The sequence below is a fragment of the Battus philenor genome, unplaced genomic scaffold (genome assembly GCF_028537555.1).
Source record: "Battus philenor isolate CCGP_79_NKW_IND1 unplaced genomic scaffold, ilBatPhil1.0.hap1 SCAF_23, whole genome shotgun sequence".
Taxonomy (NCBI): Eukaryota; Metazoa; Arthropoda; class Insecta; order Lepidoptera; family Papilionidae; genus Battus; species Battus philenor.
In genome coordinates, this window is record NW_027181686.1 from 12,177,419 (window position 1) to 12,205,336 (window position 27,918).

The 27,918-nt window shown below is 37.5% G+C and overlaps 1 protein-coding gene across 1 annotated transcript; it reads left to right on the forward strand.

The window, feature by feature from the left end:
- Positions 1-25,825, forward strand: LOC137924320 (RRP12-like protein). The gene is made up of 19 exons (XM_068767711.1): positions 1-207; positions 1,186-1,438; positions 2,719-2,845; positions 3,434-3,733; positions 5,855-5,938; positions 8,079-8,231; positions 9,446-9,681; positions 11,331-11,445; positions 12,322-12,486; positions 13,089-13,736; positions 14,419-14,879; positions 16,672-16,844; positions 17,042-17,253; positions 17,369-17,625; positions 18,117-18,337; positions 19,751-19,918; positions 21,323-21,470; positions 22,097-22,237; positions 23,849-25,825. The coding sequence occupies exons 1-19, from the start codon at positions 72-74 to the stop codon at positions 23,931-23,933; spliced, it is 4,083 nt and encodes a 1,360-aa protein (XP_068623812.1). The 5' UTR covers positions 1-71; the 3' UTR covers positions 23,934-25,825.
- The last annotated feature ends 2,093 nt before the right edge of the window (positions 25,826-27,918 follow it).

Here is a 27,918-nt window from a genome sequence, read left to right on the forward strand (position 1 = left end):
CTTGTCAGAATTTATTATAACTGAAACACGTGCTTGTATTTTGTATGAAAATAGAAAGATAACACTTCAAAATGGGGAAGTTCAGATCTAAACTAAAAGGAAAATCAAAAGGGAAGAGATGGCAGAAGGGTCAATCGTCAAATTCAAATCCGAAAACTCAAAAATACAGAGAAATGGCAAAATCCCGGTTCTTTCAAGAAAATCTCGGTATGGTTAATTATATTTTTTGTCATAAATACTACTACTACTTATAAATACAACTAATAAATTGTTAATAAACTTCTTATGAACCGACTCGGTGAAATTTTAAAAATAATTTATGTTTTCACCATAGCTATATGAACAATTTATTTGTATTTCATATATACAAATCAAATAATTCCAATTCATTGGCAATTTGTTGTTAGATTTTAAAATAGATACAGTTAATGTGTAATCAAACAACATGATTTAACAGTTATTATCACAATTTTAAGAATAATTAAACCTTTAAAAAGTTATTATTTGCATAGCACTCACTTTAGACCTGGCTTTCTAGCACTTATCTATGCCCCTCCTTGTAACATATATAATTTTTATATTAAAGCTAAATGGTTAAACTCATGTTAAGTCCTCATTACCCCTTTTAACAATCAACTTACACCCCTGTAGGGCGAGGGCCTCACATTGGGAAACACAGGTCCAAAGTATAATAAATTTACACCAGAGTCAATAAGGTTTCATACATAAGATAATGAAGTATCCCAAAAAGGGCTATTAGCTTCTTAATTACAGTATGTGGTGGTGATTTTTCTTATTTTATTTGGTTTTTCAGCTATTGTTACATTATTAAATGTTTGTCATCAATTATTCCAGCTATATGTTAGCTTATAAAGGGGACTATGCTCAGAGTTATGATGCGAGATCATTGCTTGAATAATTGCTAATCTAAAGTGTCAATGGTTGGGCCACATCATTTGTGCAATCAATGACCACTGGGGCTGAAAGGTTCTCAAATGGTGACTTGCCCATAGACGTGGCATGAGTAGCCATCCCCTCCAGGTGGACTTATTAAGACTTATTAAGTTAGCAAGGAGTTGCTAGATGTGCACAGCTCAAGACCAGTCTTTGGAGGAGCCAAAGCATAGGCTTTGCAGTAGGCATTCATGTGGTGAAGACATGTTAGATAATTCCTTTTGATTTCAGGAAATACTGGTCTAACACAACAGGCTGTGTTAAAACATGATGCTATAATAAGATATGGACATGGAAGTAACAAGCAAAACTCAGATGCAGAGAATGAGTTGATAATAGCGAAGGATTTTGAAAACATGTCTGTTAAAACTGGAGATGAGGAGTCGGAGACCGAATACTCTGGGTCTATGAGATCAGGAACCTTCAAGACTTTTCAGACATTCGCTTCTGATTGGAGCCAGTGTTCTAATGTTAGCTTCAGCAAGTAAGTATACAATTTAAAATTTTATCGAGTTGTTATTTAAGTTATAGGCAATTTATGGGGGTGCCCGATGTCCATCTTTGGACATTCTGTATGCTGAAATAATGATAATGATCCCATTTGCGGTTCAAGTGTACAAAACAATCAAAGAAATATATGCTTTTCATTTAGACTTTAGTCAGCCCTATATCACTAGATCTGGGAGAGTGGTAAATAGTGTTTGCTTCGATTGTGGGGGAGTAATGTGGGAACCACCCATGAAAGTGTGTGAACTGGCAGCAATGGGCACAAGCTAGCACTGCATATACTGCGAGGTAGCGAACCTAATGTTTTAGAAGCGAGGGAGAAAAACTACTGCCCCACATTCATATTACATTTGGTGTCAATCTAGTCTCCATGCTCAATTTATTTTAGACACTAAGATGTGCTATGTATTAACCTGGTACCGAAATGGCATAGTGTGCATGCATTGGCCATTTGCATTGTTTCTTTCCGATATTTCAAATCCAAAATTGACACTATCCCAGAAGAATAGCTTGATCAGGAGTGAGCAACATGCGACCCACCAAGAACCTCTAAAATTGAATTTATTTCTTACATCAATATATTGTTATAAAATATTGTTATAAAATTATTTATAATAAAATGGTGGTACATGCCGAAACTATTAATTAATAATCCAAAAAAAAAACACTGGTCAAAATTGAGTGATACTTGATTAGAAAGGCCAAAATGACAAATTTGTCGTTAACATTTTTCAGATATATTCATTTTCCCATGCTTATATTATTTATTTTTATTATACATTAAAATTTATATATTCTCTTATTCCAGTGTTTACTCAAAATGAACTTTAGTAAATTATTAATAAGTGTTACCTCATGTGTGGCTTGACAAAAAATTAAAAATTTTATTGAGCCAATTGATTAAAAAAAAAGTTGCTCACTTCTGGCTTGGTGTGTATTACAGAATACCTGGTTTTGATATATTTTATTAAGCAAAAGCATTTCAAATGTTTATTACATAGACATTAAATATTTCCATTTTGTGCTTTGTAAAATCTGGAAAGCCTGAATTTTGAAATTGAAAAAACAGTGTTTGATGTGGAGTGTTTGGTGTTTGATGTGTGGTTTGGGTGTAAAAAATAAAAACGGACATGAATTAATGTCTATTGTGATTAAAAAATATTGGAACCAGCCATAAACTTAGTTTTATAGGTAATTAAGTGTATAAGTAGCAACATATGTATATATTACTAGAAATATTTCAATGTATCTGTTCAGGTTGCTAAATCGCTTCGATTCAAACAATGCTGTCCACAAGGAGATGCTGGCAGTACTGGCAGCGGTTACCGAGGTCATCAAGGAACAGGGTGGCAAGGAATCCACCACGGAGTACTTTGCTGCTTTGGTATGTTTATATACTGTTCGATAAGACTGGCATATAGTTCCAGAATCGTCTGAAGACACTTTAAAATAAAAATTTTTGTTACTTATACACCGATTATAAAAATTTATAATTGGTGTATAAGTAACAAAATTACATGTTTGTTTGCACAGTAAGGTTTATAATGTTGTGTGTGTGAATTAATTATATAGGATTGCCACTGCTCACAAAGAAGTTTCCAGAAGATGGTGAGCAGCATCTCCTGTGTATCATAATACAACAGTGCAGTTACCTACCTGCTTGCCAAACTTAGTGATCATGCTATATCCCCCCATAGATATCTTTCGGGGAAGCCTAAACCTTGAAGTGAGTCGTTGTGGACTGAAATGATATATAAAATTTACAGTTGACGAGGTTTTACTACAAAATTCACTGTGTGGTTGATGTTATCAATACCATGTTCAAAATTTTCATCAACATGATACTTTGCCTACTGTTGGGGTTTAAGCCTTTAATCAATAAGCAGTATACAGGCCATGATATACCAGAACTTGAATCAACGGACTACTAAATAATCCACTCACTATTAAACATATATAACAATATTTACAGATGCAAACCTTGAAGGCTTCAGAGGATGACTCAAGTCTGGTGGCGACAATATCCCTCCTATCCATGGGAATTAAATCTGTTCCTCAAGCAGTTCTAAGAAAACAATTCTCAGACTCCGCATCAATATTCATAGAACTACTGGAGAACAATGCACAAAGTGACAATGGAACTTTATTGAGGAGTGCTATAGGATGCTTATCTGTCCTCCTGAGAGCTCAGGAGTATGCGACATGGGGAGATTCCTCTACGATGAAAGTGTTTGACTCTGTACTCGCTTTTGCTTTACATTCAAAACCAAAGGTAAAGTAGATTTTAAGATTTAAGCAATAATGGCGCTTGCACAAGAATATTTTTTGCCAATAAATATGCAAAAATACTTATATTGTTCAAGCTCGCAATAACTTTAAGTCTTTATAGAAAACATACCATACATTTAGAGCCAAGCTTGTTTGTTTCTAGTTGTTCTTGAAAATCAAAGTATCCCTATATATTGCGGTAGGGCTTACATGTGAAAACAAGTGTTTATTGTTACTATTTATTTAATTAATTTGTACACTAATAAAAACCTTTTAATGTAAGATGTTTGAAAGTGGGTTTAGTTAAATCTACTAATAAAAAAGATTTAATACAAGAACAATAGATAAGAATAGGTGACACGAATGTTACTGTATGCAATAAGAATATTAACATGTAAGTGTGAAGTATCCTTGAGGCAGAAAGGTTCTCGGTAAGGACCCCCCCCCCCCTAGGTTGACCGATAACAGTAAAGGGGTAGTCGGGAGTCTATCATCAGACAGGATGGTGATTAAAAGTAAAAAGAAAAATTTTACACAATGCATTAATAAAGCAAAAATTGAAGTCTTATGTAATACATGTAATACTGTGATTAAAAAAGTATGGTGAATTTGTTTATAAAATAAAAATTCTTTATTTATAATTCCAAATCAATTACATCACCTTCAAAGTAATCCCTGTCTGATAAATGGAACTTTTGCCAAAGCTTTTTCCAGTCGTTGAAACAGTCGGAACAGTCTTTTTTTCATTATAGCCTTCAAGATCTTCTATTCGGTTTTTATCCCTTCAATCGTGTCTTAACAGAACGTTCGTTTTGGCCTTTTGAGTTTGCTGATTAGCTACAAGTCGCACGGAGCCAAATCCAATATGAGTCAAGTTTTTGGCAAAAAAGTCGCATAGAACCAATGCAGTATCACATTGACCAATTAAGACCTGACTTGTTTGAAACACAAAACATCCTTCAAGTAGTTCAAGCTGATCTAAATGATATGGCAAATGTTATAGACAGTTCTACCAACCTAGAAAAAAAACCAGCTTCTCTAATGCCCGGGAGGTTCAAATGACAATTTCACCTGACTTTTTGATCACAGTAAATATATTATAACAGTAGATATTTTATGTACGTTGTACCATTGTATTGACTTTTCGAAGGTACAATGCCTATTTGTTTTATGATTTTAAAGTATCAAATAGATCTACCATGGTAGCGCACCAAGGATACTTTGGTTGTTGCTATAGTGCATTCCTCTAGATTGACTCATATAAATGTTCGTCTGTCTGTTTGTCTCTTTATAGTCGATAAATTTAAAAACTATATGTCTAATCTCTATTAAAATTTGGTACATTTTTAGGTAAATCTCGGTAAGATTTTTGAATAAAACTTTTTTTAATAGGTTTATGTTTGAGGCGTCAAAACTGTTCATTAAGATTTTGTATTAGCTGCATAACACAGCAATGCTAATGCAGAGAAAAATCCAGAGATACATTTTGTTTCTTCTTTACTCTCTCTGTCAAATTTTATTGAAAACTTTTTTTTTACTTTTAAATTTTATTTTGTTAAAACAATCTTAAAAGGTAATATTGTTGTGACCATTATTATAGTCTGTGGTCCACGCTGCTGTCCCAAGCTGCATATATACAATATCAGCACTACTTGGGTAGAGTGGTTTACTACGTGTGAATGTCATTGTACAACTGGAGTACGTTTGTCCAGCTTCAGTTTTTTTAAGTCCACTGACCCTTCCACTCCATGAACTCAGTTCTGATGAAGCTGTAAAAGTCCATGGGCTGACAACATCAACCTCAATTGAAACCAAGCATCATAAGTGTTAATCATTCAACAATCACAGTGGTTGTGTCTTTAGTTTATATCAGTGTTTTTGTGCCATGCCCCTCCTGAAAATTCTTACGCCCCCTCCTGCACCTCTATGTAATATATGTTATTTTTATATAAAGGAGAAACGGTTAAAATCACATCAAGTCGATTTTAATTAATCAAATTGCTCCCCCCTGTGGGAAACACTGGTTTAGACAAAATAGACTGCAAGCCAATATCATATAGATCAAATAATAATGGTCTTTACAGTAATTCTGACTTATTTGACTGAATATCTTCTTATGTTCAAGGTACGCAAGGCAGCTCAGCATGCTATTACCGCTATATTAAGGGGCAGTTGCTTCATGATACCATCGGAGGACCAGAAAGTCAAGGTAAGTCTCCATGACATTAATATGTATTTTCATAAATGGAATGTTTATGACAGTAACACATTAGTAAGTTGGAGTTAGAACAGATGGGCACTGGGGTCTTTAATTTGACCCAAAAGTTAACAAATGATTTGTTAAGGTCATCAAAGACACTGGATGTAGGCTGTGTCAGTTTTATTGCAAATCTAGGGAGCATGCCCATGTCCAACAGTGGACAAACCATCTAGAATAGTGATGATGAATCAGGTGAAGAAACTAGTGACTCATGATTGGCACTCAAAATAGTTACAGTTATACACTTATTTGTCTATCTGTCAAATGTTTAATGATAATCAAGACCAATAAAAATATTTAAGGATGTTATAAAACAAAAAATATTGATGTGTAATACATAAATCTTTTTCACGCAATATATATATATATATATATATATATATATGTATATGTGTGTGTGTCAATTTAAATGTGTATATATGTATGTGTGTGTTTATAGTAATATATGTATAGTCTAATATATAAAATTTCCATGTCACAATGTTAGTTACCTTACTCCTATACAGCATACAAAAATACACACAACCCTAAATTTTCACCCTTCTACGATACGATCAACCCTTATTTTTTATTTGTTAATTAAAAATCTTTATTTTTTGCAAAGCAACATTTGTGGGATCTGCTAGTAGTGTACATATGTACACCATTAACTGCCCTCTATTCTATTATTCATATTTCTCATATCAATCCAAAGGTTGTCTGATAGAGATTGCCTTGAGCGATAAGACCACCTTTTGTACCACTATATGAATTGTTTCTTTTTTTTAGTTATTTATGTTGTAAAAAGCGTAAATAAATAAAAAACAAAATATGGTCTACCATAATACATTGCAATGAGAGTACATATTACTAGTAATATTTGAAAATGTATATGGTAAAACAATAGATATAAGTGTATACAGGGTGATTAATTATACATATATAGGTGTAAAAGTTTTAAACGAGTGAATGTTTACATTATTTATAAACAAAAAGCTTTAAAGCTATCCATTTCTAATCACCCTGTATAAAATGATCCCTCTGAAAGTCAGAGCTGTCACATTCTGATAACGTGCCAATAATATCTGGCAATATATAGTTGCCATATGCAGTCTTCTAGTCTACAATAATTTATTTTAATATGAAATAATCTGAATTTTGAAAACGTTTTTTCTTACTATAATATCAATAGGTTATTATTTCTGAAACCATTGATTTTTGGATATAGTGTAATAAAAATGGTTTCTAAAAATAAGCTATACATCCATAGCACATACAAAGCTCTGAAGTTAAAGTTGTCTGAAGTGGCAGTGTGCGGGGCGCACCTTTTTGAAGTCGAAAGGTTCTCGTGCCCCTCCCCCTCCCCCCTTTCCCCCCAGATACATCCATAGAACATACAAAGCTCTGAAGTTAAAGTCTTGTCTGAAGTGGCAGTGTGCGGGGCGCACCTTTTTGAAGTCGAAAGGTTCTCGTGCCCCTCCCCCTCCCCCCTTTCCCCCCAGATACATCCATAGAACATACAAAGCTCTGAAGTTAAAGTCTTGTCTGAAGTGGCAGTGTGCGGGGCGCACCTTTTTGAAGTCGAAAGGTTCTCGTGCCCCTCCCTCTCCCCCCTTTCCCCCCAGATACATCCATAGCACATACAAAGCTCTGAAGTTAAAGTCTTGTCTGAAGTGGCAGTGTGCGGGGCGCACCTTTTTGAAGTCGAAAGGTTCTCGTGCCCCTCCCCCTCCCCCCTTTCCCCCCAGATACATCCATAGCACATACAAAGCTCTGAAGTTAAAGTCTTGTCTGAAGTGGCAGTGTGCGGGGCGCACCTTTTTGAAGTCGAAAGGTTCTCGTGCCCCTCCCCCTCCCCCCTTTCCCCCCAGATACATCCATAGAACATACAAAGCTTCGAAGTTGAAGTCTTGTCTGAAGTGACAGTGTGCGGGGCGCACCTTTTTGAAATCGAAAGGTTCTCGTGCCCCTCCCCCCTTCCCCCAGGTGGTCCGACGACAGTTATGATCCCAGGAAGTCTATGGATGAAGCATAAAAATCTGTAACTAATCACCCTGTATGCAATTACATTATGATAATTATTTTAATGTTACTATGTGGTTTTGTTTAGGTACCAAAGGTTCATCCCGCGAGTGGCAGGGTGGCTGAGTACTGCCTGTCTCAGATCAAGCCTGAAGCGCTACTCTCTGGCCACCGATCTGTACTTCACATCCTGACGATGCTCCGTGATGTACTTGCTGTCTTCAACAAGGATCACATCAAGGTGACCTTCAGATATTGTATTTATTACTAATGTAATTTAAAAAAATTCTCTTAAGAAATATCAAAAAAAAATTCTCTTTGTGAGGATAGGAGGGGGAGATTAATTTGATAGAAGATAGAATGAGATTGTACTGTTCTCCAGAGTTCCGAGGGTAACAAACGCCATTTGAACCTGATAAAAGCTTTCATCAAACTGTTGCTGCTTCTCTATACCTCCTCCTCAAAGGGAGTCCTTCTTGCATCTGTGACCCAGCGGTGGACCAGTTCGTGGTGCACGCGATCGCTTGCTCTCCCATATATGGAGAGCTTAGAGTGGTTTGCGAAGTTGATAGGAGCATTCCATGTGTCAACATTGTTTTCCTCTTGGAAGAGAACGAGAGGTGGTGCTGCAAACAAAACCGTGTAACTGGAAGTGTGGCTAGGGAAGAGAGGATGCGTAAATGTAATGCTGTATGCTGAATGATGGAAAATATGAAGGATGAAAGAGGAAATGTAAATGATGAGAAAGTGAAGGTGAAAGTTGAGGGTATATATGCCCGTGCCGAAAACAAGATGGTAGAAGTAGTATTTGAGAAAAATACCCTCTCTTCCGCTGTAATATTATTGTTACACTTGCTACCCCTAATAAAGGAGCTGCCAAAGACTAAATCTGCAGGTTTTTTTATCATCCATAGGAAAGGGGGGAGAAGGGGTTGACGAGTGTCTAGGCCGTTAAAATTTTTCTTACCCAGCTCTTACAGTAGCCAAAGGAGTAGGGAGTGTAGACAATGCTGTACCCTGGTACCAGCGCTGCTAATTATGCGATTTATATATGCAGTAGAGGTAGAAGCGAGACGTGTAATGAAATCTATCTGTAACCTAAAGGATTTGGGTCTGTCACAAGGGTCATCAGCGGTTTTCTGAGTCAGGCTTCTAGAATAGTATTGGGAGGATCATTTAGAAATTGATTACGTAGGTCAAGGAAGGTTTGTCAGTTTATTGCAAGGTTTACACGGGTTGTTAGCAACGTACCTGGCCCCCCTACAACGCGAATTTCCCGACACTGGCGCCGTGAAACTTAAGTTATGTCTGACCTGGAACGCGGATCGTCAGCATCGAACACCGTACACGGTCTCTCTTCCTACAACGCGATAGATCTAGCACCCCCATGGTAAATAAATAATATACTAAGTTACCTTGAAGAGTTTCGGTTGGCTAACATGAGGTGGTTTCCAGATGACATGCGAAGCTATTCTATCCCTGATGACGCATAACAACATATACATCAAGACTTGCTGCATGCACACACTGCATGCGCTGTTATCTGCGCCTGCGCACACCAGCAATGTGACCGGTGGGTTGGTCGCGCAGCTCACTAGAGCATTACTCGCCGCGCGCCCACCTGCGACAGACACCGGGCAGGTCCTCGCGTGGGCGGCTGTGGTCCAGCAGGCCTTGGGATGCCTGGCCAGGTTAGTTGACACCTTTAACCTTGTCGTACAGGTGGACTTGCGTTCGAACAATTATTCTTATTGCAATAATATAAGGAAGTGACAGATGGACCCCCCCACTAGTGGGCTGGATAGGCGAATCCCCACACTGGATGTGGGCAGTTTAAGACTATACCTATGCCTGGAAGTGGGCGTCTTGGCTGATATGACAGTGGTGATGGTGAGAACCATCACCTGATACGTGCATCATAAAGTTGGCGACCTCTGAATCTAGGGTCGTTTACTGTATCTTGTACAAGTCCCTCCCCACTGTCTTCGTTTGTTCTAATAACGCGAGCCAAGCACTTAAAAATTCGACAGTGGGCAATTGACCGTTGGGCAAGCGTTGCTTGATCTTGACCTAAAGAATTAAGTTATTATTGGGGTGTATAATTCTCTTTCTTTTACACTAAAGTCACACTGGTCTTGGTGGATCTTACATGGTTTGTTTTTATCTGTTTCGTAACAATCTTTCTATATATGAGATATTTTTGTTTTAGATTTATTTATCTTTATACAAGAGATGGCGCTGGAAATCAACTACCAGTGCCATCTGTCGACTTCTTTCGTAGTTATAGCGTTTCAAACGCCATCTTGTATCGTGAATGATAAATTTCGTATATCAGTATTAAAGCATAACATGAATAATGAAAATTGTGAAAAAAAATTCAAAACTCCAAACTACCCCCCTTGTGGGGATCCTTGGACCTATTCCCTCCATACAGCGTTAATCGAAGGGATCTAAGAGCTCAAAGCTTCCCAATCCGATAATAATACTAGTATGTAGTGGCCCGAGCCGAGGATCACCAGGGAGCCCCCTTCGCTACTTTAAGAGGTATTAAGCTTGGCACCCTCTGCACCCTGCCACTTTAAACCTTCAAAATCTGCAAATGCCATTTGGACAGCAGTGACGGTAAGGTCCAAAAAATCACCTTTATACACTTAAATACACAGGCATTTTTTGCACAAACACATAAATAAATATTATTTGCGTATGTGTTAATAAAATCTTTAACTTGAGTTTAATTTTTAATATTTAATGGAATCAGGCGTCACATTGCGGAAGTCCATCCTAAATAAGAAAGGACCAATATCTAGCCACTTCCGCACATGCAGTGGTTGCCGTGCATGAAAGTGCACCGCCCGCCAGCCCGCTCGTAAATGCGCATGCGACAGACAATGCCAACTACACAACCGCCACCGTAAATTCACTCAACACGTGTTTCACCCCTCCACGGGGCATCTTCAGGAGTTGTTACACAGATTAGTGCTAAACACTCGGTGTGGAAGTGGCAAGATATTGGTCCTTTCTTATTTAATTTTTAATATTTTTAAAATTTTTTATTATATTTTTAACATTCCCGTCTTGGGAACACAAGTAACAATTTTTTAAATATTTTTTTCGTTTACTTATTTTATGTCCTCGCTTTCTCTTTTTCAATTTTATTCGTTCCTCTGTTTTTCTCACATAATCCTTCATACCTTTTCATTCCATTACCATTCATATTTCTCCTCTTTTCTTTTACTATTTCCTCCAGGACAATTTTTTTACATATTTAAAAATAAATCTGTCAGCTGTAACACGGTGTATAATTAGTAAAGTTTTAAATAAAAAAATATTTCATTTCAAGGTTGGATTTAAACTTGTGTGTACCAAATTTGCCTGCCTTCGTCAACATCTGCGTGTCTGAGCTTTGGCTGTCAGATGTTGCTGATGTGAACTCCGCCTCTACGAACGCATTGAAGGTGAGCCATTGAATATCTTGACTGATCACCAGGACCTCCAAGAAGAATTATACCATAGAATATAGGAACTAACTCAAGATTTACTCAAAGACAAGCAAAAGATGACTTATATTAAGATACACTACATGTTACGCTGTAAAATTTATAAAAAAATAACAATGTACACGCATCTTTACATTTCTTTGCAATTAGTGACATTAATCTTTAAACATAATCTCTCTCTCATTTGTGTGAAATAGGAGGCAACACTACCAGCGCCATCTAACGGCGTTTTCTGTACTTATATTTACTTATTTCTCTTATATTTCGAACTAAGGCTCTTCCTTAACGATGGTAGGCTGCTCTTCTAGGCCCAGAAGTAGAGAAATACAATTTTTTGATATATAATTATATATTCTTCGAAGCACGTATAATGTACGCATACAGGTTGAGTTTAATGAGAACAAAACGTCGGTAAATCAGTACTATGTCTATGAGTATTTCTGGCTAGCGCCATCTAGTAAGTGTTTAGAGATAATATGATAAAACAGTTCTATATATTTATCAGTAACTTTATGAAGTTGCAATCCTTCATGGGTCTGAATGTACGCATATATCATAAAGTTCCATGTAATATATCAGGCTATCCTAATTTCCCTTGTATATCTAAAAATAAAGATATATTATCAAATAAATCTTATTAAGGCATTCAAAAGTTTTTATTTGATCTTAAATGTGTGGAACTTGGTTTGATGACTTATTTACATGGTTGATATTATTAAGTAGGCATTAAAAATTGTTATATTTCAGGATCGGGTCTTCTCAGCAGATCAGAATGCTGCTGTTTTGAAATTGAATTTAATCATTTTAATTATACCATTGTTGTGATACACACAGGCGATCCTCCTTGACTGCGTGAAGCCTGCCGTGGACAGTGATGAGTGTTTCATGAGACATAAGTCCCACGTGGACTCCGTGCTGAAGAGCATCAGCACCGGTTTGGACAATCCCTTCAATCAAGCCATCAAACATGTCATCATGACCCTCGCCGTTTGCTTTGAGGTGAGATGTCTTTGTTACTTCGGAACTGAAAGCCTCCCTCCCCCCCCCCCCCGTAGGTGACTATGCTCGGAGTTTTGAATCAGTAATGAGGAGATCCTAAGAAGATCCAAGGTTACCGATGTAGTTCCAAGAATTGTTAGTCTGAAGTGTGGGGCACATCGCTCGTGGAACCGATGGCCGTTGGGGCCGAAAGATAAGTGGTGACCACTAGCTGGTAGACGCGGCGTAGGTAGGCCCCCACTAGGTAGACCGACCACTTGGTTAAGGTCATGGGAAGTAGCTGAATGCGGGCAGCCCAAGACCAGTCACTGTGGATTTCTTTGGAGAAGGCCTATGTTTAATGTTTTATTGAAGCGAATATATACTTTACTCTATCGCAGTGTTTCCCAACTTTTCTTGTACCATGCCCCAACTTAAAATTCTTGAGCCCCCCCCCCCCTGAAACATAACTAATTTTTATGTTAAATCTTAAAGGTTACATTTTTGTCGAGTCCATTTTCAAATTTCCACACTGTGGGGTGTGGGCACATTGGGAAACTTTGCTCAATCGTTTTAGCCTCTGTCATTTAAAATGAGTAAGAGTTTTCAATCCATTGTTACAGATTGGCAACGAGAGATTATCTTATATACTAGGTCCGTTACTCAAGAAACTTAACGAGAGAAAGGAAAGTCACAATTTCCACCACGAAAAGGAAGCAGAGTATGCCGTAGGGTGCGCTGTGAAGGCCCTGGGACCAGAATTCGTGCTGAGGAATATACCAATAAGAGATGGAACGGACATCAACCTGGAGAGAAGTTGGCTGTTACCCGTCTTGAGAGAGAAGATAGTGAATTCAAACCTGAAGTACTTCGCTACAGAAATCCTGGAGATGGCAACCTTCTGCAGGCGAAGGTCCCGAGAATACACCCAGCAGAATAATATGCCGAAATCTCACACATACGATCTTCTGTGCAATCAATTCTGGGCTTTATTGCCCAGCTTCTGCAACTCTCCCAAAGACATCAAAGATAACTTCAAATCTCTCGCCCGTGTGTTGGGCAACGTGCTGAAAGACAATCCGGAATTTAGACTCTCGGTAATGCAGGCTTTAAGGAAGCTAATCGCCTGCAGTGCTGACAACGAGGACGATAGGAAGGAACTGGGCAGGTTCGCTAAGAACTACCTTCCGATATTGCTCAACATATATATGTCACCCGCTAAGGGTGGTGAAGCGGAAGGTCAAAGGCTGGCGGCATTGGAGACTATTCAGGTGGGTGATACAAACTTAAATATTCATTATATGTGTTAAAGGTTCCAATCACCCTGCTTGAAGTCATTGCTCTAAAATATCTTCATCATCGTCGTCATCATATCTGCCGATATCCAGCGACTCTCCAACTTCTCTTATATAGCTACTTCTCTTATCCGCCTACTTCTATCATCTAGCTACTTACCTTTTCCACCTACTTATTTCATCTAGCTACTTCTCTTTTCCACCTACTTCTATCATCTAGCTACTTCTCTTATATAAAGCTACTTCTCTTATATATAGCTACTTCTCTTATCTAGCTATTTTTCTTATATAGCTACATCTTCTATCTAGCTACTTCTCTTATCAAGCTACTTCTCTTATAAATAGCTACTTCTCTTATCTAGTTACTTTTCTTATATAGCTACTTCTCTTATCAAGCTACTTCTCTTATCAAGCTACTTCTCTTATATAGCTACTTCTCTTATCGAGCTTCTTATTTTATCCAGTTCCTTCCCGTAATCCAGTACTTTCCATAACCAGCTACTTCAGCGACTTTCCGCGACCTTGTCTATGTGGTCGATCTACCTGGTAGAGGGTCTACCCACGCCACGTCTACCGTAATTATTTCTGAAACCAAATGAGCTATACATCCACCCCTTTAAGCATCTACACCTGTAATCAATCATACCGTATATTCCAGGTGTATCTAACCATAAGTGACGAAACCGTCACAGGAGAACTGTACAAGAACGCGCTGGAACAGCTGGAGACTTCCGAGGAAAATCATTTCCAAAGAGAATCCATCTTGGATATAATTCGTCTCCTTGTCTTATATCAGACAAGCGAACAAATAGCTCTACTGTTCGACAAATGGGTTTACCCACTCTGCGAGACCGTGTTAGAAGACCCGAAGACATTCAAAAAGGCGAGGAAAGAGAAGATGGATGAAGATGGAGAAGTGAAAAAGACGCTCAAATACAAAGAGAAGGCGAAGTTACTGGAGATGGAGCATAAGAAGGCTTATAGGATACTGGAGGAGATATTTAAAAGTGATAAAGAGATGTGTAAGGAGTTTATAAAGGATAATTATAAGAAGATAAAGAAGATGCTGATGAGTTCTCTTAACAAAGTAGCTGACAGCAGTAAGGCTGCCCGATTAAGGTGAGATAGAATAAGTTTTTCATCTCTTTCTATCCCTTTTTTGTATTCTACTGGTTTTTGCTGTAAAACCACTGGTTTTTAAGATTTTTAAAATGAGTATATATACTATACTATATATATAGGTCCTTAGGGGAGGTCTTTCCTAGCACAGCCTTCTTCATTCCTCTCTGGATGACCTTGAGCCTTCTTATGACTCCCGTCATCAGCGACCACGTCTCGGATTCGTATATCATCACCGGTAACACACATTGGTCAAAGACACGTCTTCAAACATATATATATGTATATATATATGTATATAACAAACATATGTATATGTTGACTGATGACGGGCCTCATAAGAAGGCTCAAGGTCATCCAGAGAGTAATGAAGAAAGCTGTGCTAGAAAAGACCTCCTCCAAGGACCTGCGCTGCCTCCGTCCAGCGACTTGCTACCTCAACTATGTCGTCGATCTACCTAGTGTGGGGACCTATCCACCACGTCTACCAGCTCGTGGTCGTCTCTCGAGAACCTTTCGATCATCGGTGGCTTCAGACGAGCAATTATTACCTACGTCGGTGATCTTTGTACTTCTGCGTATCCTCATTTTTGATTCGATCGAAATTATTTAAAACAATTACAATTCAAATTGCTTCTTAAAAAACGCACTACATTATTCACTGTCTAGTTTATCTAATAGATTCAGGCGTTACCTTCCTGAAGTTCATCCTAACTAAGAAAGGGACTAATATATAGCTACTTCCGCTATGCAGCAGTAGTCGTGCAATAAGTGCACCGCTCGCTAGCCCGTTGATAAATGCGCGTGCGGTAAACAATGCGATACACAACTACCAGCGTTAATTTACTCAACACGTGTCTCACCCCTCCACGGGGCATCCTCAGGAGTAATGTTACACCGATTAGTGCCAAACACAGATTCTCATTTAACCGCTTTCATTGTTGATTAAACTAAACGTTCTGAGCTGCCTACCAACCCAGGAAAAAAATTTACCTGCTTTCCTAATGTCTGCGAGTTTCAAATGACAATTTTTCCTTACATTTTGATCACAAAATATATAACATTTTTTATTACTTTTAAAGAAAAGGACTAATATATAGCTTCCGTTATGCAGTAGTAGTCGTGCAATGAGTGCACCGATCGCTAGCCCGCTGATAAATGCGCGTGCGGTAAACAATGCGAAACACAACTACCACTGTTAATTTACTCCACACGTGTTTCACTCCACGGGGCATCTTCAGATGTTACACCGACCAGTGCCAAACACAAAATGCTGTCACTGTCTGGTTTGTTGAGGTTATTATGTTGAGTGAGCATGGTAGCCCAACCATAGAGGACTCATACTTGCGATTGTAGGTTGAGGGTTCAATTCCAAGTATACAATCTTATGTAATTCACACTAATGCATTAATTATATAGGATTGCCACAGCTCAGAAACAAGTTTCTATAGGATGGGCTATGTTATGTGCATACAATAATACCACACTCTGATCGCCTTTAGGGAGGCCTAAATCGCTTAAATGAGTAATTAATTTTAGTAAACGAATTTTTAAAATGTTTTTTTATTAACTATGTTATCATTAAGTTATTTACTTTTTTTTTTTTAAATTCTCAAAGAAGTTTCTAGAAGATGGACGGCAGCGTCCTCTGTGTACCATAATATCACACTGCGATCGCCAAGCGTGGTGATTATGATGTATCCTTATAGATATCTTTCAGAGAAGCCTAGGCCTTGCAGCAAGCATCTATAGGTTGTAACGAACATATAAGAAAATTGAACCTTATTTCCAGGTGTATAGAGCATCTAATACACTCGAGGCCATTCCTCAACGGCGAGAGTAAGCTATTGAAGAGTGCGGTTGCGGAGTCGGTGGTGTGCACAAAGGACATCAACTCCAAGTGCCGGCAGTGTGCCTTCAGCCTTATCAACACCATTGGAGAAGTTCTCAAGAACCAGCCCGGAGGTAGTGTCAACACATACTATACCCTTAATCAAGATTGTACCATCAGATAAACTACTGATATAAAAAAATTCCATGTTTATAGCACCCCAACATTGCTTGCCAATGAGGACCAGAGTGATGACCACGTTTCACTGCCCTGATGACTTCAAGTGATGAAAGACGAAAGGAAAGAATATATAAAAATTGTTTCTACCCAGGTATGCAGGTATTCCTGGATATGGTGTCGTCAGGGCTGTCGGCGCCACTACCGCGCGTGGTGAGTGCGACCCTCAGGGCCCTCGCGTCGGCACTCTTCACTTTCTCCGAGGACATGGGCCTGGAGACGGTTCAACGCTTACTGGACACCGTCGCGGAGATGATGCTGCAGAACAACCGGGAGGTGGTCACTGCTGCAATGAGCTTCCTCAAGGTAGTGCCGCTTTTCAAATTAGCGTAAAAATCAAAAGGAATGTAATTAGAAACTATAATGTAAGTCGAGAATAAATTTAATTAACTTGACAGTAGATTTGTGATAATAATTCCAGGTGTACACCAAGGTTCTCCCAACAGAAGTGCTAGCAGGTAGTCTCCCCCTAATCTTTAATACGCTGTCCAAAATGAGCGACGACTGCAAAAGACATTCACGGACCGAGATTGGTTACTTCCTGGCGAGGATGACCAGGAAATACGGCGCGGAGACCGTAGAGAAACTCATTCCTACAAATGACGAGGTCATGCTGAAGCGCCTCCGGAATATCAGGAAGATGGAGAGTAGAAAGAAGAGAATGAAGGATGATAAACGGTAATTAACTTCTTTTTTCTTATTTTTTTATTTCTTACAGATAATTTCAAAGATTTAATGGTTCTGTACAGTTCTGATGTCGTGGACATCGCACATTATTTCTGTTTTCAAAGAACTCAGAAAAGGACTTACAAATCAGTAAAGAAAAAAATTCTACCCGTATAAACACATCTTTACATTGTTATGAGGTATCAAAAAAGGTTGTACCTGGCAATAAATAATTAGTTCGACCACATTGCACTGAGGAGCTTTGATTATCAGGAGAGGCTTATTGTTGTCGGAAAGGGGGAAGGGGGGGTAAAAGGGTCAGAGGATGGTCACCTACATGCTGGACAGACCTTGGACGGTTCCTATTTAAACCTACCCTGAAGCATTAATTTAATGGAAGTGCAAAAAATTCTATCTAAAAGTTCTGCGTTCTTGTACTGTGTATGTGTTTTTTAAACATGGCACCGTCAATACTGACTGCATTCTTAATTTAAATTTTCCAGAGGCCAAACAGAATCTGATTCAGATGCCGATATGGCGGTGAAAGGCACCTCAAAAACCTTAGAGGACATACTCCGAGATTCCGATTCGGAGATGGAGCATCTTGATGAGGAGGAGAAACCCAAGAACAAAGCAAAGAGAGCGAAGACCAAGGCCTGGATCCAGGATGATGCGGAGGAGATTGTGGATCTTGCTGATGTGTCCGCTGCGAGGAAGATAACTGGTAATTATAATTTATTTAATGTGGTAGGAATTTTCTACCATTTTACCATTTGAACGGTGTGGAGATAAATTAATGGTAGGTTAAATAAGTGAATGTGATAAAAGAGAAAAATTGAATGAAAGGAAATGTTTTATATAATATGATATAAAAGCTTGTTGTGAAGAAGAGATAGAGGATAAGATCACCAGCAGCAGTATAGTATCCCTATGGGAGATGATGGGAATTGTCAATTTTTCTGCAGTTTTGCAAACAATTGTGGTAAGTATAATTAGTAAATATTTTAACTGTAAATAAGCTTGTATTGTATAAATAAGTTGTTTTGCCGCGAGAGTGAAAGATTATTTTAAAAAGTAATATGAAAGAGTTCTTTTAAGAGGTGAGAGGGTGAAAAAAAAATGGAAGAATTATTAATAAATATATCCCTGTCAAAATATAAGATAAGAGGAACGAGAGGTCATAAATTATATATATACATATACATATACAAAATTAGTCGCTCTCCCATGAAGGATGCTATATATATATATGTATATGTATATATATGAGAACTGGTGAACTTTACAGAAAAGTTTCGTGAAAATTTAACGGTACATCGTATATATGTATGTGTATCAAATTGAAAAATTATTTAAATAAAAAATTGTAAAAAAGTAATTTTATGGTATGAAGGAATTTATAAGGATAATGGAACTGGATATGAATTTATATAATATTAAGGATGTTGTGAAAGTGACCGTAAAAAACTTCGTCTGAAACTATAGTAGGCGATTTTCAAATCTAGGTGCCTTTGAAACGATCTCAGTTTGAAATTAAAGGATGTTTCAAATTTTTTTTAAATGATAGTTCATCGACATATTTCGAAGAATATCTAGTGTGAAATGGCAGTTGGCTGGATTTATAACGCGAAGACAGGGGTCGTCATGTAAGAAGTTTTCGATTGGAGACCACTAGAAGATAACATAGTCAAGCTTAGGTTACCATGAATGAATGAATGAATGAATTAGATTTAATTGTCACTCGGTGTTTAGCACTAATCTGTGTAACAACTCCTGAAGATGCCCCGTGGAGGGGTGAAACACGTGTTGAGTGAATTTACGGTGGCGGTTGTGTAGTTGGCATTGTCTGTCGCATGCGCATTTACGAGCGGGCTGGCGGGCGGTGCACTTTCATGCACGACAACCACTGCATGTGCGGAGGTGGCTAGATATTGGTCCTTTCTTATTTAATTGTCACGATTGAAATGTCACTGTCAATGTCATGTCACGTGTCAAAATATTGAGCCAATTCAAACACATTTTTTTTCTCTATAAGAACTACTTTATGTATTTTGTTAAAGAGAAATAATTAAAATTGAAGTAAGTTTGAAGTTTAGAAAGGTAAGTTGGTGTTAAAATTCGTAATAAATTTTCACAGCCACTGACCCAAGGCAGAAGAAGGTTATAGAAGAGAGGGCACAGAAGAAGAAAGACGGTGGATTCAGGACAGCAGCAGACGGTAGGCTGATCATCACGGACGACGCGTCTGATGATGAAGAGGAACCTAAGCCCAGCGGTGAAGTGGATAGTGATACAGATGATACCGGTAAGTTTTTTTTTTAATAATTGCAATTGACTTTGGCTTATGCATTTATGTGAAAAATGATAATTATTCTTTTTTTTAAATTGTAACTTTTTTAATTTCATTGAAACCGGCCAGATACAATCAGTATTAAATGAAGGATATGGCAGAAAATGTACACAAACTTGATAACTAAGAAAGAAGACAATTTCTTAAGTATCTTAAAAAATCGTATAAGAAGTCGAAGAAACTTTTTTATAACAAAAAAAATTAAATTAATCTATAGTTAAAATTAAATCTATATATACAGAACATATCAAAATACACATTGAAATTAGTAATTAAAATCGATTTTTCAACAACAAATCGATACTTGATAACAAATGTTCATGTTTAAACCAAATTGCTGTCATATATGCGATATATGCAGATGTCTAACACCACTGTTGGGTTTGAAGAACTTTGTATTCCCACAATTATATTTCGATAATGACAGATAACTTTCTATATACTGTAAAAATTGAATTTAAAAATACAGTATTGTGTTCGAACAAAACCATACACTTTTCTATCTACCTTCAAAACTTTCAAACAACTTACAATCGTCGTCATCATTTCTGTACTTAAGCTTCCCCCATATAAATCTATTAGGAGATATACTATAATTGCCATAATACTATGGTATATAGAGGGCGCTGCTATCTATCCTTTGGAAACTTGTTTGTGAGCAGTGGCAATCATATATAATTATTGCAGTTGAATTATAAAATTGTATCATTGTAATTAAACCCATGACATGCTATTACAAGTTTTAGTCTACCGTTAGATACCACATATAATAAATATTCAATATATTGTTACATTCTGTGGGTTCTGACTCGAAATGAAACACCACTGGTTCACAAGGAGTCCTTTATTCACAAATCATATGGTCACCCTACTTTAACACAAAGTATACTTTCGCCTAGCCCAAACTTCGCTTCCAAATCGCTCATGAAATCACTGTCCAAATAACTTGCCAAATAGTCACTTTGTATCACTGATCGTAGATCTTAATCTTATAACTCGAAAAACAACACTGAACTGTCGACATGGGTAGTATACTTATTGATACCACGAATAAGGTTCTAGTATTTAATGTAATCAGGCGCTACCTTGCGGAAGTCCAACCTAAGTAAGAAAAGCGCATTTACTAGCGGGCTGGCGGGCGGTGCACTTTGTTGCACGACTACCACTGCATGTGCGGAAGTGGCTAAATATTGGTCCTTTTCTTAATAAGGTTCTAGTAAGTTCGAGTTAGTTATCGTTCAGAAGTTCCGAGAACTGTACAAAAAAAATTATAAATACTTGAAGGTCACGCGTGTTCAGTGTTTATTGTTTATAGGGTTCTGTAACTGGTGCTTTGTAACAATATAAATCTACCCACAGATGACGAAGCCGATGCAAAGCCGTCGAAGCTCCTGAAGCCAGGTTCGAAGCGACGGTATGATGATATCCTCAGCATCAAGAGTGGCCGGAGCAGGGCTTCCACCGCCACCACCAGCAAGTACCGCGCCGGAGGCAAAGGCATTCACCGGTGAGCTTTTATTGCTGTATTATAGGAGGAGAGTTGTTTTTCAGATCAGGCTGATGTCCATCAAGACCTCATACAAATCGTTATATATATATATATATATATATATATATATATATTTATATATATATATATATATATATTTATATTTGTGTGTGTGTGTGTGTGTATTTCGGCAAAGGTAGACTAACTTCGATGTTAATACAACAGTCATTTTATGGCACCACGTGCCGGTAGACGGTATGCCCCCCACTAGGGGGTCGTCGAGACGTAGTTAAGATCATTGTGACGATTTTTGAGGGAGGATCTATATCTTGCAGTGAGAGTATCCGCTGACATAAATGATCTTTTTCCGATTGCCGAATGTCTGTTTCCTAAGGTCGATGTACTATATTTATCGCCGAGTACTTTATATATTGTTGTATATATTTAAATCGATAAGGATATATATAAGTTACCTACTCGAGTAATGCCGGAATGAATTTTTCTAAAAATCACCTCTTGTGGCCTTGCGACGATGACAGGCAACTGTGCGAAAGAGAGACCCGATCACGTACATTATGTGTGTCTGCAGTCTAGTACAGCCGGTGTCTCAAAAGAACATTTAATAAGAACAAATATTGTTTCAGGCCTCTAGGATCAGCAGCATCAGTGTCTTCTGTGGCTGGAACAGAGTACAAGAGCAAGAAGGCCAAGGGTGACATCAAGAAGAAAGGGAAACCTGACCCGTATGCGTACTTGCCATTGTCCAGGAAGAACCTCAACAAGAGGTAACCCATATACTTAGTCAAAAGACCATAGATTTAATTTCAGAAAATATATTACATTTTCATTTATTCATATCGATGTAAAGATGCGTTTACATTGAAGGCAAAATGTTTTCCTTTATCATTATTTAACATAATTATCTTCACTGTTGGATATAGGACGCCGTTAATAAAATCACATATCACCCTTATCTATGTCAATGGCTATATATTCTGTGGGTTATGTGGCCTATCCCATACGGTTTAAAGTTTCCAATCCACTAGGCTATGTCTCCTAGATAAATCTCAAGTATAGTTGCCTCCGAGACTCATTGACATACTGTGCATGTTAATGACCACACCAAGTTCAATTTTGGTACTTGTAACAAAAAGTTGCCATGTGTAAACGCATCTTTACATCTTTTTACATTTGTATACGCCAACTATATTAAACATTATCATTATGTCAGCCGTTATATGTCTACTGTAAGAAGTAAAATTTTTATTGACGTCTAATATATATTTCGATATATACAGAGGACACGTTCGGAGTTTGGTTGGTAGTGGTAGTTGGTTATAGTGGCTTAAACAATTGTTCGTCTTAAGTGGCAGCGGGCGATATCGAGTGACGAAAACGATGACCGGCCTTGCGGTTCACATGTCCACGTAGTTGGGGGGGGGGGCTTCCCCTTGTCGACTACCAGGAGTCGGTCGCTCCTCAAGAACCTTTTGGTGCACCAACGGTCATCGGTTATAGTGATGTTCCCCACCCACTGCCATTTCAGACAAGCAATCCTTCGAGCTGCGTCGGTCATCTTGTTTCTTCTGCGGATCTCATTTCTGATTCGTTCTCTCAGCGAAATTCTGAGCATAGCCCTCTCCATTGTTCTCTGGGTGACCTTGTGAGACCGGTCGTAACTGTCCACGTCACGGATCCGTATGTCATCACCAGCAACACATTGCTTGTGTTTGGAGAGATTCCGATGTAGACGTTAGGGAGAAAGATAGAGGGAGCAAGCGTCGCCCCTGTAATGGGCGACAACAATCAATTCCTTGTTTATTGTAAAAAATAATAGTGCAGATCACAATGAAAAGACTCGGCCCTAGACCCTAATTGTCGGTGAGACCCGAAAGAAATAAATAAAACTGTGATGAAAATCGTATTAAAAGTAATACAGGTTAAATAATTATTTAAAAAAAAAACAATGGTTTTTAAATCTAATATAATATATATAATATCTGTGGTATGTAAAATTGTGATCAGGGAAGAAAGGCGATGTATGAAAGAAGATTTGTAAAGGAAAGATAGAATTTGAAAGACAAAAAGGTAGCGTAAAAGATATTGAGAAAGAAGGAAAAAGTATGTAAATAAAAATTAAAAAAAAAAACTTTATAAATTCATTTACCAGAAATGTAATGTCCTTATCCCACATGGCAGAGAGAACGAGAGGTCCCCAAAAACAGAGACCATTAAAATATATAAATAAAAAACTTTTGGACCCCAAAGGCGTTAGTTAAAAAACAAACGGCTTATGGTTGCAAGAGCAATGTCTGTCTTTTGTATACAAATAAAAAATGTTATTTGATATAAAGTGTCCGGAAAATTTAGATTTAAGTTTAATATTATTTCAACAGAAAGAAGCAGGTTACGTCGAAACAGTTCAAAGGCATCGTGAAGTCCAAGACGAAAGGAATTAAATTGAACGCCAAGAGGAAATGACACAGCCTTCAGCACACCTGTGTAGAATAAGGATCTTTACTAACCAATTGTTTTTAGACATAAATAAAGATAATTTAATGTTTAGATATATTTTATGTAATCGACTTTTTCTCATTTATTCAATTATCCGCTTGAATCATTTATCAGGGGTGTTAAACTTGCAGTCCGAAAAAAAATTTTCCTCTCCGCCGATATATTCGTTGGGAAAATTTTGAATGTAGTCCCGATATAGGAAAGATATATAGATATAGTATCAGGATGTAAACGATGATTTAACTTTATATATGTGTATAATTTTTTTGCGACCCATCACCTAAAATTAGGGAAGCATTTTGACGAAATTAGATTTTGATTTTGACAGCCCTTTGTTAATCTTTTTCTTTGGTTTTGAGGGGAGGGGGGGTAATCTGTATGGAAACATGATAATCCTGCCCTATGGGAGGTAGGATAGTGTTATATGGGATTACTACCCACTAAAACACTCTCGGAGGTAGTCATCAGTTCCTTTCGAGTGGTTCCTCAGTACTGTAAAACACATCCCTGGGGAAGCTAGGCTTACTCCAGCATCCTCATTGGAACCGCAGCAACTAGAGGCCACTCTAAATGGAAGATGAAGGCCTCTCACCTTCATCCCGCGAACCCGATGTCCTTACAGTCACCTCTTACACCAAAACGCTCTTACTTAAAGCGACCAACGCTGCCTATAAGCTTTTCCCAGACGAAAGCCTTGCCTGATTTCTTGGACCAAGGTCCTCTGTTTAAACTCCCAAGCAATTATTAACCTAACCTAACTTTTTTCAATACTTGAAAGATGTCCACACAGAAGCACTCTCTAAAACACCCTTGGAGGTAGTGATCGATACCTTTAGAGCGGTTCGTCAGTTCTATGCAAAAACATATCTTAGGGGAAGCTAAGCCTACTCCAGCATCCTCGTTTCTACCATAGCAACTAGACACTCCTCTCTTAAGTGGAAGTAAAGGCGTCCCACCCTCATCCCGCGAACCCAATGTCCTTTCAGTCAACTTTTACGACAAGCAGGGTTACCTTAGTCCAATTATAGAAAACCCTGGGCTAAATCGATAGGCCCTCTTTCGATCCTACTTTGCGCCTTATACGCTTTTCCCAGACAAAAGCCTTGCCAGATTTCTTGGACCAAGATCCTCCGCTCAAACTCGCAAACAATCGTAAACCTAACCTAACCTAACCCAACTTTTTTTCAATATATGAAAGCTGTTCACAAAGAAGTTAAGTTTAAAAAATTCTTAATAGCAATTTATATATATCTTAAGTAGGATAATATCAGAACCTAATTTGATAGAATCTACAACCAGATTGAATTTCGCTATGATGAAAGCTTTCAAGTTAAGGCTGTGTGAGTTCCAAACTATAAGTACAGTACAATGAGACGTTTGCGATTTTAAACAAAATGTTTTCATCTATGGTTTTTACGTGGTTCTGTTTAGTAAACATTTTAAATTGATTATATAATAATTCAGTGAATTTACATAAATCGCCTTAACCTAAAGCGACTCATATATATATTACAGTACCCGGAGAGGAATATTGCACATCGACCTACGAAAAGAGACAATCGACTAATTTTTGCTTCGTAGAGCACTATCTCTGTCCCACACAACCTATGTGACGTTTTGTCAGTCGTTGTATTTCGTACGACAGAGATAACGCTCTACGAAGCCGATTATCTCTTTCCAAAGGTCGATGTGCAATATTTATCGTCTGGTACTGTACTAGTAAGAATCTGTTAAAGCTGTAACTTAAAATAGCATTTGTTGGCTGCTAGATAAAGTGTATTCTCGAATAGCAGATGACATTCGTTGATTGTAAAATAGATTGCATTATTTACGTGTTAATAAAGAATATTGTTCCTGAATGCGTAGTTTTATTTTAAATAGTATTTTGAATTTGAAAATATATTTGTTTATTTAACACTTACAATATGTATAATGGTGAACTTTATGCCTAAGGCATTCTTTACCAAAAACCGTTAAAAGAGAATATAATCACTAAAATAAAAAAGATTCTATATAAATATACCATAATATATATATTTAAATATCTACATATGCTATTTATACTAGGGGCACCGGAAAGTAATGTCGTTTCTGTCGACATATACAGAAAAACCGATTGATTTGTATACTAGACGGCAAAAGATATGTAAAAGTATCGACAATAAGATGAATATATTGTTGATTAGAAATAAAAACTTGTTATAAATGCAGACGTGTGAATTTAACTTAAGAAAGCGACATTACTTTCCGGTCTCCCTAATATATAATATATAGGGTTATATGCCTTTACCCTTTTTCTTACTATATTATCACTACGTTCTTTATTATTTTTGAAATCATAATATGATTATATGATAAAGATGAGCATATAATAAAGCAAATGAACTGTTTATTCAAGCTTTTACATATAAGGTCTGTCGTATGACCACGTCTCGGATCTAAATATCACCGACAACACGCATTGGTCAAAAACCTTCGTCTTTAAACATTGAGGTATTTTGGACGAGAAGTTGTTTCGGGGGTTTCCGAACGCTGCCCATCCGAATTGGATTCGGCGAGTGATCTCTATCTCGAAGTTGGACTTGACAAGCTGGACGGTTGTCCCAGGATATATAGTCGTACATATATTTTTTATATATTCTTACATGGATAATTATATTTAATGTAATCAGGCGTTACCTTGCGGAAGTCCATCCTAAGTAAGAAAAGGACGAACAACCACCAACCAAACTATGAACTCTGTGTTTAGCACTAATCGGTGTAACATAACTTTTGAAAATGCCCCGTGGAGGGGTGAAACACGTGTTGAGCGGTTTAGCGGTGGCAGTTGTGTAATTCGCATTGTTTGCCGCATACGCATTTATCAGCGGGCTGGCGGGCGGTGCACTTTGTTGCACGACTACCACTGCATGTGCGGAAGTGGTGGAATATTGGTCCTTTTCTTACTAAGGATAATTATGACGAAGAATACCATCATAGTATATTGTCCTATGACATATGGGGCTACGTTGCAGATAGTCAATATTTGTAATAAGAAAGAACAGTGCGGGATCTTTATTGCATAGGAGCTTGGGATTCTTTACGACAGTGATTTCCAAAGTGGTCTATATCGACCCCTAGGGGTCTATGACAACCTGCAAGGGGTCTACGTCAGTGAAAAAAAATTTGGCGGTCCATGAAATGAAAATAGGGGTCCTCGATAGTGGATTTCAACACATACACTGATAGTACCTATTTACTTCCATCGTACTATCTTATAATATCAAAACATTTACATTATTTATAAATAATAATATAAAGAAACAGATTGGACATCATTAGCCGTGGAGATTTAATATTAACCCTTACAAAATTCACGCCAAATGTTGATAATTTATTATTAAAGCATCAGGTTCATCCTTCTCACTAAAAATATTGACTTATTGCTTATGTTATTTTATTTATAGTTTATTTTATGTTTATTTAATGTTACGTATATTTTACATAACAGATACAAAATTTTATTTTGAATAGTTTTAATTTAAATTCAATTAATAAATGTATAAATTAACATGTGTTTTGACTTTAACTTTTTAACACTAAACTTCACTACGGTTAGAAATTTACAGGAAATCAATATCAGGTAAGTAGGGGGTCTACACAACACGGGAAAACATGGCAAGGGGTCTAAGACACAAAAAAGTTTGGGGAACTCTGGCCTAAAGCATTAAACGTATAATCAAATTGTATGTTTTATTTTCAGAATAAAAGGTTTTATTTAACAAGTTTGTTGTAATTAATCCGCGACGCTTGTAATTTTGTTTATTTAGTTATCAAACAGGTTGGTGTTGCACGCGAATGGCTGACTAATTGTGATTCAGGTGAAAGCAACGGTTTGCATAACGCGACCTTAATATTCACTTGAATGATGTCTAAAATTAAACGAAATGCTTGTCTCGACGTCATCATTAAC

Excerpts from the sequence above, each read along its gene's own strand:
- LOC137924320 (XM_068767711.1), top strand. The coding sequence starts at position 72 with ATGGGGAAGTTCAGATCTAAACTAAAAGGAAAATCAAAAGGGAAGAGA. Across the intron at positions 208-1,185 it reads GTTCTTTCAAGAAAATCTCG|GAAATACTGGTCTAACACAA; the intron begins GTATGGTTAATT and ends TTTTGATTTCAG. Across the intron at positions 19,919-21,322 it reads TAGTGATACAGATGATACCG|ATGACGAAGCCGATGCAAAG; the intron begins GTAAGTTTTTTT and ends ATCTACCCACAG.